This window comes from Benincasa hispida, chromosome 10 (genome assembly GCF_027475165.1).
Source record: "Benincasa hispida cultivar pf3 chromosome 10, pf3_genome.v1.1, whole genome shotgun sequence".
Lineage (NCBI taxonomy): Eukaryota > Viridiplantae > Streptophyta > Magnoliopsida > Cucurbitales > Cucurbitaceae > Benincasa > Benincasa hispida.
In genome coordinates, this window is record NC_143487.1 from 27,680,536 (window position 1) to 27,702,838 (window position 22,303).

The 22,303-nt window shown below is 36.4% G+C and overlaps 1 protein-coding gene across 1 annotated transcript; it reads right to left on the reverse strand.

Annotated features, from left to right (window-relative positions):
• Window positions 1-19,787: 19,787 nt before the first annotated feature.
• Window positions 19,788-22,001, reverse strand: LOC150033235 (uncharacterized). The gene is made up of 4 exons (XM_090306332.1): window positions 21,757-22,001; window positions 21,292-21,488; window positions 20,638-20,925; window positions 19,788-20,389 (listed from the first exon to the last, which is right to left on the reverse strand). The coding sequence occupies exons 1-4, from the start codon at window positions 21,999-22,001 to the stop codon at window positions 19,788-19,790; spliced, it is 1,332 nt and encodes a 443-aa protein (XP_090162458.1).
• Between the last annotated feature and the right edge of the window lie 302 nt (window positions 22,002-22,303).

Below are 22,303 nucleotides of genomic sequence, written 5' to 3' on the forward strand. Positions count from 1 at the left end.
TATGTATCTAATAAGATTTTCATGGATTGTTTTGGATTTTTTTTCTGATTCTTTATGTTTTATATTCCTTGCTTGAATTCATATGCAATAATGCTTGATTATTGTGACAGATTAGTCATTTCAAAGTGTAGATTATACATGTATACTATATATGTTGGGTTTACTCGTAATCGTAATAAAAGCATGTTTAACTTGAGTAGTAGATAGGTTAACTTATAGCTATGGATTGACATCTAGTGCTACAAAGGTCCACAATAACGGATAGATAACAAGACCTAAGCAATAAGAAAATGTTAGGTTCGACTTGGTCGGTTAAATATAATGTTCTAATCAATCTGAGCTTAATATAATTAACTAGTAATTTGATCATTATCTGGAAAAATTAGAAATTAATGTCATATTGTGAGTTGATTTTTTGTTAAGAAAATTTGAATAGCACTACTAGATCAGTTGATTAGATTTGTTAATTAGATAACTCAATTTCTATGATAAATCGATGAACTAATCCATAAGTAGTCCAACTGACTCTTAATTGGCAAAGGTAATCTCCGTTATCCCTCACTCTATCTCCAATCTATCTTGCTTTTCACACTTTAACTTTTTACATTCAGTTTATCCTCTTAAACTAAATATCCCCCTTCTTTTACTACTTTCCTTAGACAAGCATACCTTAGAGAGATTTTATCTAGCGTCCTTGTGGTTCGACCCAGTCTCTACTAAAGCTACTTCATAGTGAATGTTCCTATTCCGTATTTAAAATTTTCATTTGATTGATTGAAGGCTTCGACAATCAATAGTTTGTCAACCACACCGGTGCGAGGATTGCCCCTTATGTCAGTTTGCTCAAATAGCGAGATAGATGGGGAGATGGGGCCGAATGCCAATCCCATAAAGGCCCTACAATGACAACGAACACGAACGCCATTTGAACGCCAACAAGAGTGTAAAAGAAAGGTCATAAAAGTTCTTTTAGTGATAAAAAGCAAAGACGACCCAATATGATATAGCATATATTTCACAATCAACTATTTCTTTCTCATCCTTTTTCTCATATTCTCCGTCTGTTCTTCGTTTTCCTTTTCTATATCTTTCTCCTGTATTTTTGTTCTTTTACTTCCTATCTCTCCCAATGTGAGGCCATTCCTTTTTGAGGTTTTTATTCCAAAGCTTCCCCGAAAAAGCTTTATTAACTTTTTTGTACATTTATTTTCGCTTTTTATAAAAAAAAGTTATTCTTCTTTCCCAACACATGAAATCCAGTTTGAACAAATTACATTTTTTTCCCTTTTTTAGCATGTTGATACTCCATCTTCTCCAATTTCTTTTTATTCGATTAACTTCAAGCCTTCTTCTCCAACAAAAAGGAATAAATAAATAACCAATATACCAAATAAACCCTAAGAGATTAGGGTCGATGGATAACATTCTTGTTCCTTGTTTCTTGTTCTCATTTCTCATTTTCTTACTCTGTTTAAACGAACAAATCGACTGTCTATAGCGTCGATGAGTTCGGTTAGAACAAGTAAGTCGTTGTGCATATATGAGTCAAATGTAAATTTAATCAAGATAATTCAATGATAGAAATTGCATAAGAATGTCTCTTGCTCTCGAAACTAGAATTTTCCAATTCTATGTTCCATTTACCCTTTATCTTTTAATTTCATGTACGACAACGCTATTCACACCAATTCTTTACCTTTCCTATTTACCTCTATAACTAGATAATTAGCTTGATGAAATTATAATCCACATTTTCCTGCAGATTGACTCAGACTTACCATTATTGTTATGCTTTTATAATAATAGTTATGGTTTGATAATATAAATTTTATGTGATCAGGGATTTGCCAACGATGCAAAACCCTACTATCAATTTTCAACCTTGTATCGAGTATGGCCATAAATTTAAAAAAAAATTGAAAAAAGATTTATATGAAGTATTTTTAAATTGTAGTATTCCTCTCACACCTTTTTGCCATGTGAGAAAAATCTTTTAAATAAAATAAAATTAGAGTTCGTCCACTCTCCTAGAAACAAATGGATTATTTGGGTTAAGATTTCATATGAATACAAAATAAGGTGGTTAAATATAGGAAAATGAACTAAAATACTTACAAATATAGTAAAATTTTATTGTCTATCTGCGATAGACAACGGTCTATCAATGACATAATAAACATAAATAGTAGTCTATCATAGTTTATCGCAAATAGACTATGATATTTTGTTATTATTTGTAAATATATTAAGCAGTTTTGTCCATTAAAATATTTTTTTAGAGAATATTTAATAATACATATGAAATTAAGATTATTAGCCATTCAAGAGTAACGTGTTTGATGATGTATGAGAATGTTATTAAAATTTTATGGAGATAATTATGTCTATCTCTAACTTATGGAATTAAATATGACAACCTCATATAATTATAATACATTAATTAATAAAATAATTCAAAGTACTGATAAAAATTAATTAATTAATTAATAATAATAAAATCATTTTAATTATATAATTAGTTATTAGGTTTTGAAAAATATTGGACAGTAATACTGAATAATTTATAATTAAAATTAATTCATTAAATATAATATCCTTATCTATATTAGTGTAAACTACAATTTTAATCCTTATAATTTGATGTTGATGTTTATTAGATCCGTGATTCTATTTAGTTTTAAAAGCAACACTTTTACTTTTAATATTTGGAAAATAGTTCTAAATAATTCATTTTCAATAATGATGAAAATATGACGAGGCGATGAAATTTTGGCAACTATGCTTGGTGACGTGGAAAATAATTATTTTAATTGTTCATTCTTCCCCCTTTTTTTTCTCACTTTCCACCATTCCTTGTTAGAAGAAGAAGACGACACATCGAACCTCTCTTTATCTCCAACCTTTTCGCAGCCCCTTCATCTTAATCTTCAAAATCATGGTTGTCAGGCCTCCTGTTTTATATATTTTGTTGGAATTTTTCTTGAATTTGTTAATGATTAAGTATGAGGATCTAGTTTTTAATTATTTATTTAGAGTTGATATCTGACATATTTAATTATTTAATTTTTTTTTTCCTTTTCACCGAAGATAGAATTGTATTACTACTAAATAAACTCGTCAATCCTAGAAATGATATTTATCAATTTCGTAACATATTTCTTTGTACTTTGTGGTTAAGGGAGAAAACATCTTTAATATATTAAAACGCCATAAACTAAGAATATATATATATATATTTAGACAACTATACCTTTAGTTTAATTATTCCCTTCACAAAAATATCCTAAACATTAAATATTAGTAATTAATTTATTATTCAAATGTAAAAAGTGTAACTTATTTCATCTTGGTTAATTGCAAATTTTTATTTATTTTAATTGAAATTTTATTTATTTATTTTTTAGTAAAATTGGGGATAATGAGATTCGAATCACAGACATCATGATTACTAAGACACTTGTATACCAATTGAACTATACTTGATTTCACATACTAAAAATTAGTCAAAGAAATCATTATATATTTTAGTTCAAATCATGATTAATAAAATTTTAATTGTCGAGTAAATGTAAAATTAAATGCATCATAAATTTATGATAAATATATGAAATTTATAAAATTGTCTTTTTCTAAAAAAATTAATAAAAACTTTGCTTTTAAATTATAACTAATTTAATAGTTTTAAATGAATTGAAATTAGAAAAGGTTTTCTAATGCTTACAACACCTCCAACTGTATAATGGAGTTTCTTTCACCATTTTTTATCAACAACCTAAAACTCTTTGTTAACTACATATGATTGGACATGCGAATTCAACAACTTGATTTCACGCTGTACAATCACAAATAGAAAAAGAATGGCGGCACTTGCCTGCTTTGATAACGAATAAAATATGAAATGGAGATTTAGTATGTCTTGCCATATTTCTCCAAGAACTTCTACCAACTATCAATGAAGTTGAAGTATACATAAACTCATATACTTTTAACTTGCTTTTGTTGTTTGTTTCAAATTATCGTGTAAGTTTTTTTTTTCTTTTTTTGTATTCTAAAATATAGGGAAAAAAAAGGTTAGCTCTTTTTTCTTTATCATTTTTTATTTTTTTATTGGTTAAATTGCAAACTTGATCCTTATAGTTTGTATTAAGTTAGAACCATATGGTTTATAATAAGAATTTAGTCCCAATGTTTGCTAAAAATCTCATAAATAGTTCCTACAGTAGAGACGACATATGAGAGTTTTATCAAACCAATTGAAGTAGATACTTTTCATTTGCTTTTGTTGTTTGTTTCAAATTATGGTTTAAGTTTTTTTTTTTTTTTTTTTATTCCAAAATATAGGGGAAAAAAAGGTTAGAGCTCTTTTTTCTTTTTTCATGTTTCATTTTTTTTTTTTTTTGGTTGGTTAAATTCCACATTTAGTCCTTATGGTTTGTATAAAGTTAGAATATAGTCCATATAGTTTATAATAAGAATTTAGTTCCAATGTTTGCTAAAAATTTCATAAATAATCCCTACAATAGAGACTACTATGAGAGTTTTATCAAACCATAAAGACTATTTGATATTTTATCAAAGCATAGAGTCTATGTTTTAACTTTTAAAATTGTAGAGACTAAACTCTAACTTTCTATTAACCATAGGGGCCAAATTTGTAATTTAACCATTTTTTCCTGTACAAATGGAATAGGTCCATCCACATAGAGCCCGAAGTGTTTCTTATAAAAGGTGCTTAAATTTTCAAAAGTGACCGAAAGAGGGAGGTTTGATATGCTTTTAGTGTGACTAAAAAATAAGAGCACAAAATGTAAATTCAAGCAATAGAAAGGGCTTCGAGAAGAATAATAGTTAAAAGCGTCTAGCTTAGATTTGTGAAATATTTCAATTGTTACTTGATCATTGAATACACATAAATATACTTCTAATATTAATTATGCTTAGCCAGAAAAAATTTAGTAATGCTAAATGGAAGAACAAAACAACGAATCAATCAACATATCTAGTTGTAATCAACTAAACATGTCGATCAAATGCATTAAGTTTTAGGGATAAATTTGAGTTACATGACATGCAGAGAGTGCCTTACAAATCAAAAAGTATGATGTTCAACTAAATTAAATAAATAATGATATTCGAATGACAACCAAACAATGTCACAAGTTTAATTTTACTTTGCTATCATGCAATTAAGGAGCTTAATGATTTCGGATTAAGACATAATTTATAGTGATAAGTCATGAGATTTTATCTTGATTGTCAGTCATTCACAAGGAGTCATAATATGAGAATAAAACATGATGAACTTCCATAGATAACAAAGAAATATTCAAGTTCATAACTAGTCTCACAAGTATGACAATGGGAATCCCTCTGACCTAAGCTAGAAAAAACCTCTTGGATCATACAAGCCTTCATATTCTTCAAAGAATATAAGTGTAGAAGGCATAAGAGAAAGGAAAATACAGAGAAAATAGAGGGAAAGTAAAGGAGAATTCAGGAAGTAAGCTGAAAATTGCTTGATGTATTGATATAATGCAACAGTCATTTTATGAATTGTACCAACGCTGCAGCGCAACCCCTTTTCATTAGTAGTGTCATGGTTCAATGGATTTTGTTGTTGCAACTTCCACCTTTGAACTGGCATCACAGTGCTGCCTGAAATTGAGGCTACTGTCTTCAGTCTCGTGGATGGCGTCGTGGGGGAGGGGCCTCCACGGTCATTTTATCTTCATTTGAGATAGCTTTATCTCTTAGGACATCATTTACTCCATTTGAGCTTGGTTTTTGACCTAATGCTCAATTCTACCTCTTTATCACCCAATATCTACAAAATCATCAAAATAAGCATATAAAGTATATGAACAATTGATGTGGCCAAAATGATGTCGTGGGCATTCGACCAATTAAATACCGTTACAATATCGACCATTACAACAACTACAACTTGAAGAATTGAGTCAAGAAGAGGAACCAATACAAACAAACACCATGGGTAAAGCAAGGGATCAATCATTAAGAGAGCTTGCCGAATTGGATTATTCTCACCAACCGTTATGTATAGTATATCCGGAGTCTATGGTACCTTTAAAATTGGGTAATCCAGGTGAGGATCCACACAAACACATGAAAGAATTCCATTGGGTATGTGATGACATGCGTGAAGGAAATCAGACATGAGGATTTTCATGAGCAACGGAATGATCGTTCCAAATTCCATTCGAAATTGAACACTAACACGTATAGTCAACAAACGGAAACAGAATGATCGTTCCAAATTCCATTCGAAATTGAACACTAACACTTATAGTCAACAAACGGAAACTAACTGGTCATGCAACTACTAAAATTACAGCATGCTAACAAGATAATCGAGGAATATATACATACCTTTGAAAACTTATTCTTCAAACTCCCTCAATCAGTCTCCAAGTGTCCAAGACAGCAATACACGAATGCTCGAACACAACGACCGCAACACAGCACGATCAACAACACACGAACCCAACGATCTCAATGATCACGAATCAACGAACGACCTCCAGAACCTCAAAATCAATCGAGTTGAGTGATGACACCATCACAATGGTTACCTTAGTATTCTCTGTGAGAACTTAGAAGTTGTGGGCTTTGTATGAATTTGGTTAGAGGAAGAGACTGGAGGAACAACGATCATGTAGACGATTTAGCAAGTGGGAGATGACACAGTCTATTGTATAGACGATGTGCTCAATCGTGTAGAAAAAGGTGACCTATCGTATAGACAATGCCCCACGGTCGTTTAGCTATGACTAGTTGATGAACTATCGTATAGTTAATATCCACGATCGTTTAGTCTCTCTATGAGCTATCGCTCAGTGAAATGATCTCACTTGATAGCATTCCGTGAGTTTTTTTCCAAATGTAGCAACATCAACAATTTAGGAAAACCTTTTTCCTTTTATTTCACGGTTACCATGAAACCATCAATAACCTCCCAAACAATTGGTTATTAGAGAAAAAGAGATAATTATCAAATAATTAATATTATTATAAATAAATATGATAACCAACTTACCATATTATATTTATAACTTATGGTTTTAATATTTCATCTCATGAAACATATAAACAATAGTTCTTTTTCTATTTTATGGAACTTAATGTAAATCATATTTACATCAATTCCTCCGCTTGATATATCTCATACATCATACCAATTATATCATATATAAATGATTTCCTCTTGTTAATTTGAAGACTTCAAACTAACTCCAAGAACTGATTCTCAACTTGAATTCATTGAGCTACCAAGAGAAGCTTATGGACCTGTAGCTTGAAGCTCCAACGGTATGTGAATAACTGACTAAACTCTTTAGTCATGGGATCCACCATCCGTTAACTGTCGGGCACCCCACTAAAGGCCGACAGCTGCACTCTCCTCACTACAGATATATTTTCGTATCCATATCAACCAATCAATAGTGCGATAACCCTTCACAGATTGCTCGTAAGTACAACTGGACCAATTTATCATTTTGCCCTTGTAGTTACATCTAACTCCTTAAGTACCACTGATTCCTCTAATGAACATAATTCATAGTCCTACTATGACTAAGTTCTCTCTTCCAAAGAGAGGATGTGGCCATTATGTTCAAAACCCGAAATCAACCCTTAAGGGAGCAATCTATCTACTTACCCCTGCTTCGAGGAAGGAGTGAATTTTGTCTTGTGTAACTAAGTTCCCAGCTCCCCAATCAAAAAAATCCCCAAAAAGGTAGACTTGTTGAGTTGGCAATCTGGCCACTCTCACCCATACTAATCATAGGACCACCCTCAAAGGCAGGAGTTCCCAAAACACTCAGGATTAAGATCATGTCACCTATGGTCATTTAAGTGAGATGTAAGTCTCAAGTATCAACGGCGTTATATAAAGAGACTAATCATCTCATGGTCCGGTCTTATACAAACTCTTTATATAGGACACCCCCGTTCGTATATCTCCATATGAATGGTCAGGATCAGACCATCTATAGTAGTTCACAATACTTGTAAACCTCTACAAAGCAGGTTGTATCTGTAGTATCACCAGGATAAGGTATCCCTCCTTTGTCCTTATACTATAGACTTTTTTAAGTTATTACTTAAGGCATGATCCACTAGTATATCTCATACACATGCTTAAGTTTACATACAATTTCCATGGATCTTTGCTTATTGGATATGAGTAAATGCAAATAAAAAAACTCTTATTTCAATAGTAACAATGTGTACAATGTTTACAAACTACGAGACTCCGGACCAATCCCAACAATCTCCCACTTGTTCTAATGCCTCAGGAGACTAATGTACAATACATGAAAAAACAAGTACAATATACGATAAACTAGGGCATAGTCTATACCACAGTATCATCTCCCACTTTTCCTAGATAAGATGCCGCATGTCTCATAGATCAAGATCTTCAAGATGACCCTTGAACACTTTAGCCGTGAGAGCTTTTATAAATGAATCAGCAACGTTGTGCTCCGATGCGATCTTCATGACTATCAAATCACCGCGATGCACAATCTCCCTGATCAAGTAGTATTTTCGCTCTATATGCTTGCCTCGATGATGACTCCGAGGCTTTTTCGAATTTTCCACAGTCCCGTTGTTATCACAATAAAGAGTGATGGGAAATCCATATTTGGAACAACTTCCAAATCTACAAGTAATTTCCTAAGCCAAACAGCCTACTTAGAAGCTTCACAAGCGGCTATGTATTAGGCTTCCATAGTACAGTCTGTCATGCATCCTTGCTTGATACTTCGCCAAACTACAGCCCCTCTAGTCAGAGTGAACACTGACCCTGATTTCGATTTCTAAGGATATCTATCAGTCTAAAAATCAGAGTCTGTGTATCCTATAAGGATCAAATCCTTATCTCTCTACTGAGCATATAGTCCCTCATTCTCTGAAGATACTTGAGGGTCGTTTTGACCACCGTCTAGTGATCTAATCCTAAATTGGACTAATAACGATTGACAATCCCTACTACATAGCAAATGTCAGGTCGAGTACATAACATTGCATATATTAAGCTTTCAACAATCGAAGATAGGGAATCTGTCTCATCTTCTCAATCTCTTAAGGTGAAGATAATAAACCCTTCTTGGAATCCTGCATCTTGTACCTGATCAACATTTGATCAATGTACGATACCTGAGACAAGGCTAACCTCTTGTTCTTACGATCCTGAATGATTTGGATCCCTAGAACATACTGCGTCTAAAAGTCAGAGACAAGGCTAGCCACTTTTTAATGTCAGTCAGAAAGCCTACATCATTCCCAATGAGTAGGATATCATTTACATACAGTACCAGGAAAGTTACTGAGCTATTGATGATCTTCTTGTAAACATAAGGCTCATTAATGTTCTGATCAAAGTCAAACGATTGGATCGCACTGTCAAATCTAATATTCCACAATCTAGATGCCTGTTTCAGCCCATAAATGGACCTATTAAGCTTGCAAACTCTTTGCTCTTGATCTGGAACAATGAACCCTTTTGGTTAAGCCATATAGATGATCTTCTCAAGATTACCATTAAGAAAGGTAGTCTTGACGTCCATTTGCCATATCTCATATCATAAAATGTGGCTATGGATAGGAGTACCCTGATAGACTTCAACATGAAAACATGTGAGAAAGTTTCCTCACTCCCTCGACCTGGGTATAACCCTTTGTCACGAGTCTAGCCTTAAAGATTTGCACCTTTCCATCTACACCTCGTGTTCGTTTGTAGACTCCATTTCCTGGTTCATGGCTTTAATCCACTCATCTTTGTCAACATCTTCCATTGTTTGCTTATAAAACAATGGATCCTCGACCCCATTATCAGAAATGATGTTTTGGGCTTCAGTCAAACTGATGTAGCATTCTGGTGGGTTCATAATCTTTCTACTACGTCGAGGCAATCTCAACTCTTGAGATGGTAGACTAGATATACTAATATCAACAACTCTTGTTAATCTATCGATTTGTTCAACAACTCTTGTTGAACGATCAGTAGTTTCATTAGAAATCTCATGCAAAACAAGTTTACTTCGTGGTTTATGATCCCTGATGTGGTCTTCTTCTAAGAAGATAGCATTTGTTGATACAAACACTTTGTTCTCACTTGAATCATAGAAGTATCCATCCCTTGTTTCCCTGGGCTAGCCTACAAAGAGGAAAACTTTTGAACGTGGTTCCAACTTCTTTGGGTTAGTCACAAGCACATGGGCCAGACACCCCCCAAATCCTGAACTGGTATAAACTATCTTTACGGTCTCTCCACAACTCAAAAGGTGTTTCAAAAACACTTTTCCAGGGAACATTGTTCAAAATGTAACATGCAATCTCAGAAAAGGAGATGGTATAACCGTAGATGCCAAAGACGGGTGTTTTAGAAGTCCACATTTCACAAAATTTTTAATCCTATTGAAATTGATGTGACCTAACCGTAGATGCCAAAGACGAGTGTTTTCCTTAGGAGAAAACTTTGGTCTTTTAGCTGTTGTCGCCATACTAAACATTTCAGTATTGAGCAAGGCTTTTATGACTAACAGCCTTAGTACAGACAAGTTATTTCCATTGAACCAAAATCAATCTCCATCATATTCTTGAAAATAAACACTTTACTCTCAGAAAAGGAGATGGTATAACCTTGTTCAATGAGACAAAAAATCGAGATTAAGTTCCTCTTGATATGAGGAACTATAAAAACATAACTTTAGTCTGCCTACAACAACAGCTGAAACAACCTCACGAGTACCGACTCGAAAAGTCAACTCTCCCTGTGGCAACGTTTGTAAGAAACTAAATCCTTGGTAGGAAGAACTGACATGGTTAGTAGCACCTAAATCAAGTATCCAGGCAGAATCATCATTCTCTATCAAACACGTCTCCAAGACCAATAAATCATATTTACTGTCTTTCGACTTCCTCCTCTTTTGGAGAGTAGTGGGATCAGTATCAGAACCTAAATAAGCCCCAAGTTCTATTTCAGAGAACAATTCTCGTCAATGAACTTTTTCAGAGTCAGCAACACTTGCTTTCTCTAACTGAAGGTTATCTTAGGAATTGACACTACTAGTGTCTTTGTCATCCATCCCTTTGTGCTCAAAAAGTGAGAATTGACATTCAAACAAATCTTACAATGAGTCCATGATCTCACATGCAATGACCATGTTCTCAACCCTTTTAGCCAAAGCATCAGTATGCTAGCCAAAATGTGAAGTCAGGCTAATAAATTAGCCTTCATCCACACCTTGTATGTATTATGAACACTTCACGGTGCATCAAGGGTCAGGACTTGAGGACACTCCTCAACAATGAAAAAATCGAGGTCATTTACCACGAAATATGTTTTAACGGACTCTTTTCACTATATGAAATCAGTCAAATGTCACACCCCGCCCCGAGCCCGAGGAGAGGCATGAGGAACCGCAGATACTACCTTTTGTGATACCTACTATCCAACTGAACCTCTTTACTACACTCAATAAACTTTAAGTAAAGAAGATAACAACAACTGATTAAGTAGGCCCATTTTATATTACAACAATGTAATGTTCATACAACTCCAAGACTTAATTACAAAGTTTACAACAACCATTCTTTAAACCCTCCGAAAGTGTAACTGTGGCTTGTGGCAGACCTTGACCTTAGCAGCACCCTGGAACTCCTCACCTTCCGCTACCTAGGGGGGGGGGGGGGAGGCATAAAACATAGAAATCATGAGCTACAAAGCTCAATGAGTGGCAGTTTTAAACAAACATAAGTTTTATATTAGAAATTCATCTTTGAGAAAACAATTCCACAATCAACAATAATCACATAGAAAAATGTAATCTCCCCAGCCTGTCAGCTGGACAACCCTAGCATGATTGTGTATTTTTCCTGGGTATTCTCCGCGAATAACCTGTGATGACCAACGTGGACAAAAGCTCAATACCCTATAACCCGTCAACTGTGCACATGTCGACATTCTTTGTTAGCCATGTTTGGGTAGAGCTAACAATTCCAGTCAGATATTTTGACAATTCCAGCCAAGCGTCCCACCAAGCATGCTAACAAGATCTCCGTGTATGAATCCCATTTCCTAATGCAAATATACAAGCATTGTGACAACAATACAACAACAATCAAATCCAAGCAAAACACATTTTTCGGTCATTCCAATATTTCAAATACAACCTATATATATAATCATATATTTAGAAATTAACCATACAGATGATGGAACAACCACTCACCTTGGTTGGTTAGGAACTTTCCTTTCTGAAGTTCCTTAGGTTTCCTTGGTTTCCCTTTTGAATCTAAATTCCAGATTCAATTATCAGCTTAGATTACTCATAATTCTAAACTTTATTTTAAGAAAATATGTTTTAAAATGTCTCGGGAAGCTTACCCTAAAACCATAGCTCAGACCTCCTCGTGGTTTGGCCGGAATCATCAAAACATCAAGGCTAGCCCAAGCTTACCTGACAGTTCGACCCTTCTGTCTTCTTCTCATTCTTCAGCCCGATTCCTTGGAGCTTCTTCTCCGGCAGCCCTATTCTGAAAAACTAGACTCTCAGATCTTTCATGTTCCTTTTAAATCACTCCAAAGGAACAAGTATTCTGGGAGATATCCTCATCCCAAGTTGATGCTACTTCCAGACCTTCCTGTCCGACAGCATCTTCCCTTCTTGGAACATCATGACCGACGCATGGTTTTTGCTACCAACGCATGCGTTCTTTCATCAACGCATAGTCTCCTCCCAATTAGTCCTCATATACTTCTCCTAATGTCTCAGAGTTATGATCCGAAGTGAAGTACTTAGCCCTATTTATAGGCGTCCAAAACCTCTCTAAGGCCGACACCTCCTATTTGGCCGCATGTCCAAGTGTCTTTTCCCTACACTATTAAGGCAACCTTCGTGCCATCGTAATCTAAGGTGTCTCCTTCTCCATTAGCCAACACATAGCGCTCAAATTTGCTTGTATTATTATGCATCCACCTCATTTGCTTAAGGCCAAAGATTTCTCCCTAACAAGCCACATGTTCGGATGATTTAGCATCACCATGGGCGCATTCCACACTCTCATGATCGCAAGCCATCTTGGAAAATGCATCCATCCAACCAAAAATGCGTCCATCTAACCACAATTGTGTCCATCTAACCACAAATGCGTCCATCTAACTTCATATGCGTCCATCCTTCATATGCGTCCATCCCATCTTTGCGCCCTTGAGGTGTCTTTTTAACCTCATCACAATATAACACCCTTCAAGCCATTGTTGCCAAGCATCTTTCCCCATATGCGACCTACAAACCTCGATTGTGTTATTTCCAATTAACGCAACCTTACCTTGTGCATCCAATTGACGCAACTTGGTCACATATGCTAGATGCTCACAAGGCTCATCTTGACCTTATTGCTTGGTCGTGCATGTCCTTTTCTCGGTTAGCCATCATCAACTTGTGGCTTTCTCATCAACGCATCACTTGAGTCAAAACTCAAGGCATTAGCATCCTTGGTCGTATACCTTCCTCTCCCACATGGCTTACCTTTGGCCTATGCACTCAACTAGGATTATGACCAACACTCTTCCAACGCATACTATTATTTGCCTTGTCCTATGCACCCACATGCCCTCGGATGTCCAATGCATAAGAAGTTCGCATAGTTCACACCATGCGCTCAACACCAACGCATATCAACCCTTGAGTCAAGCTAAGTCTTAACTTAATGCCTTATGGTACGACTTACCATCACCTAGCTTCTTGCTAATGCATCCCTTATGACCATCGCATGTATCTTGTCAACATCCTTAGTCTCTTGTTCATGTACCAATGCAATTAACCTCACAAGCCTCATGTACTGCCAGCCTTAGAAATGCAAAGACATTTCACCATGCATTCACCATGGCTTGTCTCATTGCCTAGCTTATCGTTTAGCAAGGCCGCCACATAGCATCATCACATAGCACCTGCACCCATTGCTTGTCTCATTGCCTCGCTTATCGTTTAGCAAGGCCGCCACATAGCATCATCGCATAGCGTCTGCGCCCATTGCTTGTTTCATCGCGTAGCGCTGATGCCCATCGTGTAGCGCATCATGGCTATCGTCTGGCGCACCATCGCTATCGTCTAGCGTATCGTCGCATAGCGATATCGCCCATCGCATAGCGCTATCGTTTAGTGCGACTCCCCGCATCATCTAGTGTCGTACTGCATCGCTTAGCTCCACGCATTTGCTATACGATTGTCCAGTGCCCACCTACACGATCGCCTACTCATCGTGTAGCTCCGCTCACTTACTATACGATCGCATACCCCATCATGTAGCACTGCTCATTTGCTACATGATCATCTACTTCATCGTGTAGCACTGCTTATTTACTACACGATCAACTAACGCACGCAACTCCAATGCCCAGTGCCCATGTCCGTGCAACTTGAGGCTACCGCATGCTTTGCTAACCTCTTAAAACATTGGATACCGCATGCTTTGCTAACCTCTCACGACATTGGTTGCCGCATGCTTGTCCCTGTATAGTCTTTCCTCTCAGCCACATTTTAGCCTCTTTCAATGCCCAAATAACCTCCCAAATGTTCATGCCCAACGCATGGCACAACACCAACGCTTAGCACAAGGCCAACGCATTGTCTAATACTTAGCTATTTTTTCTTGGCTTCCAACGCATAGTTCTTTTGGATTCATACTTAACCAAATTTTCACTAGTAACGAATTTTTTCAAAGCTACTAAACAAATTTATTTAAAAATATAGAATTTTCCTCCTCTTTAACATAGGATTTAACTTATACTTAGTTAATCCCTTTTATTTCCTTCTTAAGTAAGGAAAATGGAAATCCGGGTTTCACATCAAACTAGAGGCAACTAAGGGAAAAACATTCATGATGCAGAAAAAACAAACACATTGACCTACATTAGGTTTTAGCAAATACTCAATGAAAAAACAAAACAACATCCAATACGATTTAGCAAAACTGAAATGAACACCGTGTGACATCTAGTTTCGTAATGACGCTCCAAAGGTTTAGGACAAAAGTTGCCGAATGGTGGTCAATTTATCCCTCCTCTGAATTGAGACATTCTCAACCAGCCATTAATACCAGGACAACTCTTGCTTCTATAATGACTAGCCATCATTGATTTGGTCAAGAAACCGTTAACTTACTTAACAATTTTCCGTAAGTGTGATCCATCATTTTAGGCCCTAGAGTTCCGCCCTAAGCAGCTAATCTGAAGGAAAAAAATCAGATTGAGGCAAAAACTAAAGGGATCATATCCATTTCTTGAGTTCACCTTGATATTGACCAATTATACAAAACCCATCCAAAGGGGGACACTCCCAGGGCACCACGAAGGAGTCCAAGAATGATCTCACGATATGAACCAATGAAGGAGACCGCAAGACGTGTTGACACACACCCTCCACCCATTTATTATAAACACTCTCTCCGTCCACCTTGATATTGACTCATGCAAACACCATTCCAAGGGGGATGCTCCCAGGGCACCACAAGGCCAAACATGAATCTCACGGTGTGAACATTCAAGGAGAAACGTGAGTGGAATCATTGACATATCATATATATCTCTTCCTCTCACTAAGTATTTTATAACCTAGGGTTTAGTTTACTTAGAAAAAACACAACTATGGATTTTAACTAAGTGACTTTTTAGGTTTTCCCAAGAGTAACTCTTACCTTGGAAAGTTAAACAACTTTTAATCATCATTCATTAAACTCTTTAACAAAGTCTTTGATCAATTGTCGCATGCTTGCAGAAAATCTATCTAATTCACCTTTCCAGGTAGGTTCCCAAGTAGGGGTGTTCCGTTTCCATCATCTTAAGAACCCGCCTTAGACAAAAGGTTCCTTATAGATAGATTTAATACAAATTTAATCTTTTATGCCAATAGATTTAATCATATTAAACCAATTTAAAAAGATTAAACTTAGGTTGTTAATCTCATTAGAACCATGAATTTAGGTCTATCTCAATCCAATTTTAAAATTCTTTTAAAACATGAGTTCGCCTAAGTCCGCATGCAACTCTTTCTTATTGATTTTAGTTTTAATTTCCATTATAATGCTTATAACATAAACAACCAAAATCATCCACAATGCGAAGTAAACACATGCAAGGCATTCATAACTTTTATAAACAAGCCTAAGTGTAATGCTTCATGCATTGTTCATTCATTACTACTTTTATATAACACTTATACAACCAAGCAATGAACCAAGAATTCATGCTTCTACGAACCCTTATACTATAACTCTTATAATATAAAGATGATGCATGAATATACTTACTGCATGCATAAATATAACTCTTATATTTCATGATGCATGCGCATGTTCTTTTGTAATTTCATCATGCTAGAAACTATATTATAACACTTATAATATATGATGCATGAATAATTGCATAACCTAAGGTGGGTTTCAAATCTATATGTCATACACTATGGCATATAAACAACATACATCCCATGTATATTAAATAAAAGTTGATGAGCCAAGATAACTAGCCTCAAATCCTCAAAACCAAAGCTAACTATTATAGAAAAGAGTCTCCGGTTCAAACAGGCGAACCAGGTCTTGAACCATTCGAGCGAAGAAATGCATCTCCTTGATCGTGTACCAAATCCTTGTGATCGCCTACACGAGAGAGTAAACGCTTTACTCAATTGTTTTAACAGCGCTTCCTGAGCTTAAACGATCGTTTAGAAATGATTGTGTACCTTGACTAAGCGATGAAGCATGAGGTTATGCGATCATGCAACACACATCGTGAAACACAAGCCTTAAGCGATTATCTAAATGACAATGATGCGGTGAAGCATAATCGTCTAAACAATCGCTGAGCAAGCACGAAGGTATCATATACTACGTGATCGTGTAGTTAGTGACTAGCGATGAAACATGCAAACTACACGATCGTTTACTACGCACGCCTTTTATTAAACAATGAGCATCAAATGTTCTATACGATCGTTTACCTCCAGCGTCCACACAATCGAGCAACCAACGCTACTCAGTAGAGTAAATGCTTTACCCCATCACTTACTATTAGCTAAACAATCGTTTAGTAATTACTACACGATCACATAGAACTTTTCTACATGATCGTTTAGCCAGATCCCAACGATTGTTTACCTGAGGCTACATGATACAAACAACTTTTGGTCTTCTTCCTCGATGAGATTCGCATCTCCATGCTTCGAAACTTCATCATGAACGACGCAACAAAATCAAACATTTTGAATTACAAGCTCAATTGTTTGTTAATTATGCTCAAAAACATAGGGGCCCTTACAAATTAACACTTTGTAATCAAAAGGAAAGCTCTAAACAAAGACAATTAACCCGTAAACATTCATCAACACATCCAAAAATGCATTTAACCTTTAAACACAGTGCAGAAACCTTTAAACACACCACAACTGTAAAAGATGTTCAAAATAGAAGTGAAATTTGGAATATCAAAACAACTTGACTCTTAGTGGTTCGGTCTTATCCAAACTCTTAGTATAGAACACCCCTGCTCGCATGTCTCCACATGAATGGTCAGGATCAAACCATATGTAGTAGTTCACAACATTTGTAAACCTCTACAAAGCAGGTTGTATCTGTAATGTCACCAGGATAAGGAATCCCTCCTTTGTCCTTATACTACAAACCTTTTTAGGTTATTACTTAAGACACGATCCACTTCTATATCTCATAAACATGCTTAAGCTTACATATAATAACCATGGATCTTTGTTAGGATATGAGTAAATGCAAATAAAATAACTCTTATTTTAATAATAACAATGTGTACAATGTTTACAAACTATGAGACTCCGGGAGAATTAGGATACCAGTCCTAACAAGTGTGGCATAAGTGATACGTTGATTAGAGAGCTATGGGTTGAAGAATTCATCTGGACAAGTGGCTAAACCAAGAAGAGGTTGAGCTTGAGTTAGTAGGAGGTGGACAAATAGAGTTTCATGTAAGGAAGACTTTTGCATGAGGAAGACAACTCAAACTTCATGCAAGTAGGTGAGTGGCATGGAAGTAGGTGAATGGCATAGAAGTAGATGGTGGCAAAGCATAGTGCAGACACTCCAAAAGTTTCTTAGTAGGAGGTGTCATGCGTTGGAAGCCTTAAGAGATGATGAGGATCGGTTCCTAAAGCCTATAAATAGCACCTCAGGGTTTCTCTTCAATTCATAACACGAATTCTTCCCAAAGGACATTAGGAATAGTGTTTGAGGGCAGATTCAAAGAAACCTTTGCATTGATCAAAGAGGGTATGCGTTGGTAGAAAAACCATGCATTGATCAAGTGGTTCCAAGAGGAGAAGATGTTATCGGACAGTGAGGTCTTGAAGTAGCATCAATTTGAAATAAGGAGTTCCCCAAGACTACTCGTGTGTTTTGTGCTTAAAGGAATCAGTCTGGAGAGTGAAGAAAAGACAGAAAGGTCAAGCTCTCGGGTAAGCTTGGACCAATCTTGATGATTTGAGGATTTCGGCCAAACCACGAGGAGTTGTGAGCTGAGATGTTAAAGTATGTAAGTTAAGACATTTTAAACCTATTTGTAGAAGGAAGTGGCTCAAAATAAGGTCTGAAACTATAAGTAATTTGAGCTTGAAGTTGAATCTGGAATTTAGGGTTCAAAAGGGAGCTCGAGGAAACCAAGGAACTTCTAAAGAGAAAGGTTCCTACTAACCAAGGTGAGTGGTATTTTCTTTAAATCTTAAGCATATCTTCTAAAGTATATGTATATTCTTATGTTGTGCATGAGTAATTAGAATGAGATTGAGAATATTTGATCGGAATGGTTAGGGGGTCAATAGACCTAGTTCCTGAGCCCGGAGCAGAACCTCACAGGATGGATATGGGACCGAGAGGTCTAGTTCCTGAGCCTGTGAGAAGAGCCTCGTATGGGATGGTTAGAGGGCTGGCAGGCCTAGCTTCTGAGCCCATAAGTGGGGATCTATGTGCACATAGGGAACGTAGGAGAGTATGCGTTTATGACTAGTATCAATTAACTATCTATAATTTGTGTAGGTAGAGTTGAGAACAAACTCATTATGATTAGTATCAGCTCAACTATCTACTATGTGTATAGGTAGAGTTGAGAATAGTCTCATTCAAGACTGAGGTTAGAATGTTAACCTCATAGTTGTGATATGTTTGTATTATTATGAGTTGAAATAGACTCTAGAAGTTGTTTACCACTCACTGAGATTCTTAAAGCTCATTCTTTTTTTTTTTCTCCCAAGTAGTAAAAGGTGAGGAGTTCTAGGGTGCTGCTAAGGTCAAAGTCTGCCACGCCACGGCCATACTTCTGGGTTTAGAGTTGTTGAAGTAAACTTTGTAATTAAGTTTGGGAGTTGTATAAACGTTATACTTTTTGTAATAAAATGAGTATAGTTAAACAGTTGTTGTTTATATCCTTGGCTTAAAAGAGTAATGAGTGAAAGAGGTTCAAATGGGTAGTAGGTATCAAAAAAGGGTGGTATCTGCCGTCCTCACGACTCCTCTTGGGTTCTAAGAGGTGGGCTCAGAAGGGGGTGTGATAGAAAGTTATATAGAAATAGCTTTTGTCCTACCTGAAACTCCTTGGGTGCAATCATTTTGTCATGAAGGTCCTTTTCTTTTTTCTTATAAATCAAGATTATCAAAACACTCTAACTTGAGCTCTTCTACCTCCTGAAGCGGTAGAAGTCTAGTCTCCCCAGTTGCCTCTAAGTCCCAGTTGCACTTTTTGACTACCCAATAAGCCTTGTGCTGGATTTCAACTGGAGGATGGCAAGCTTTTCCATAAACCATTCGGTAGGGAGACATCCCAATAGAAGTCTTGAAGGTTGTCCTATAAGCCCATAGAGCGTCGTCATGTCGAAGGCTTCAATCCTTCCTGAGTTGACCACCTTTTCCAAAATGGTCTTTACTTCCTTGTTGGACACCTCCACCTGCCCATTAGTTTGATGGTGGTATGGGGTGCCAATACGATGTTGAGCACTATAATTCTTCAATAAGGAGGCAATGACTTGATTACAAAAGTGTGATCCTTGATTGCTGATGATTTCTTTAGGGAAGTTAAACCTACATAGAATGTTAGTCAAGAAACCTACAACCACTTTAGCATCATCAGTAACTGTGGCCTTTGCTTCCACCCATTTGGAAACATAATCCATTGCCAATAAAAATGTATTTATACCCACAAGAAGAAGGAAAAGGCCCCATAAAGTCAATCCCCCAAACATCAAATATTTCATAGAAAAGAATAGGGAATTGTGGCATCTCATTCCTACGGGACAATCCTTTAGATTTCTAACACCGTCCACACGTTTTACAGACAAAATATGCATCCCTAAATAATGTATCACAATATAGACCAGAATCTAAGACTTTTTTGGCGTTTCCTTTGGACTAAAGTGTCCTCCACATGCATGCTTATGAAAAAATTCTAGAACAGAAAAGAACTTGTCATCAGGGACACACCTTCTAACTATCTAATCAGAACGAATTTCCACAAAATAGGGTCCTCCCAAACATAATACCTTGACTCACTTTTGATTTTATCCTGTCTATGTCTATTCATTCCATGAGGGAACTTACCAGTGGTCAAGTAATTCACAATATCAGTGTACCAAGGAGTCATGGAAATACCGTCTGCCTGCAGCCAAGTGTGGTCAGGGAAGTCTCCATTAGAATTGAGACAACCTTCATCAGCTACTATTCTGCTTATGTGATTGGCAACAACATTCTCGCATCCCTTTCTAACTTGAAGTCTCAGGTTAAACTCCTTGAGGAGAAGAACCCACCTTAGCAATCTAGGCTTGGACTTCTTCTTTGACATCAGATAGCACAGAGCTGGATGATTAGAAAAGACAACAACTTTAAATCCTAAAATATAAGAGAAAAATTTTTCTAAAGCAAAAATAATTGCTAAAAAAACTCCTTTTTCTATCATGGTGTAGCTGCACTGAGCCAGGTTGAGGGTCTTCGAAGCGTAGTATATGATGTGATGTTTCTTGTCAACCTTCTGCCCCAACACTACTCCTACAGCATGGTCACTTGCATTGCACATAATCTCAAAGGGAAGATCCCAATGAGAAGCCTAAATGACTAGGGTACATGACAAGGCGTTCTTTAGCACATCAAAACTTCTCCTACAGTCATCATTGAAATCAAAGGCCACATTCTTTTGAAGAAGAAAGGTCATTGACTGAGCAATCTTACTAATGTCTTTTATGATCCTGCGATAGAAACCTGCATGACTAAGAAACAAATGAACCTCCCTCACATTTGTGGGGTAAGAGAGCTTAGCAATAACATCAATCTTGGCAGGGTCTACCTCTATGCCATGCTCAGATACTATATGTCCTAATACAATGCCATGTGAGGCCATGAAATGACATTTTCCAAAATTAAGAACCAGGTTAGACTGAATACATCTTTCTAGCACCCTAGACAAATTAGACAAATAGTCCACAAATGAGTCTCCATACACAGTAAAGTCATCTATAAAAACCTCCATACATTTTTCAATAAACTCAGAAAATATGGACATCATACAACGCTGGAAGGTGACAGGAGCATTACATAGTTCAAACAACATTTTTTTGAAAGCATAGAGACATGTAAAGGTCGTCTTCTATTGGTCCTCCTAGTTAATCGGGGTTTGATAGAAAATTAAAACCCATCAAGGAACAGAAGAAAGGCTTATCAGCTAACCTTTCGAGCATTTGATCGATAAAGGGAATGGAGAAGTGATCCTTTCTAGTTACAACATTTAGTTTTATAAAATTTATACACATGCTCCACCCATTTTGAACCCTAATAGAAATTAGACTACTCTCATCATTTTCTATCACAGTAATATCCGTTTTCTTAGGCACTACATGAATAGGACTAACCCATTCACCATCAGGAATGGGATAGATAATACCTGCATCCAAGAGTTTGAAGACCTCTTTCATTATTACCTCCTTCAAGACAGAATTCAGACGTCGTTGGGGCTATTGACAAGGCTTAGCTCCATCTTCCAAAGAAATCTGATGCTTACACACAGTGGGGCTAATACCTTTTATGTCAGTAAACGTCCATCCAATGGTCAGCTTGTATTTCTGCAATTCCTCAATCAACTGCTTCTCTTATTCCTCAGTTCGTTTCTTTGAAATTATAACAGGTAAAGTCTCAGCTTCCCTCAAATAGGCATACTTTAGGTGGTCTGGAAGCTCCTTCAACTCCAATTTAGGTACCTGGAAAATAGAAGGAAGCA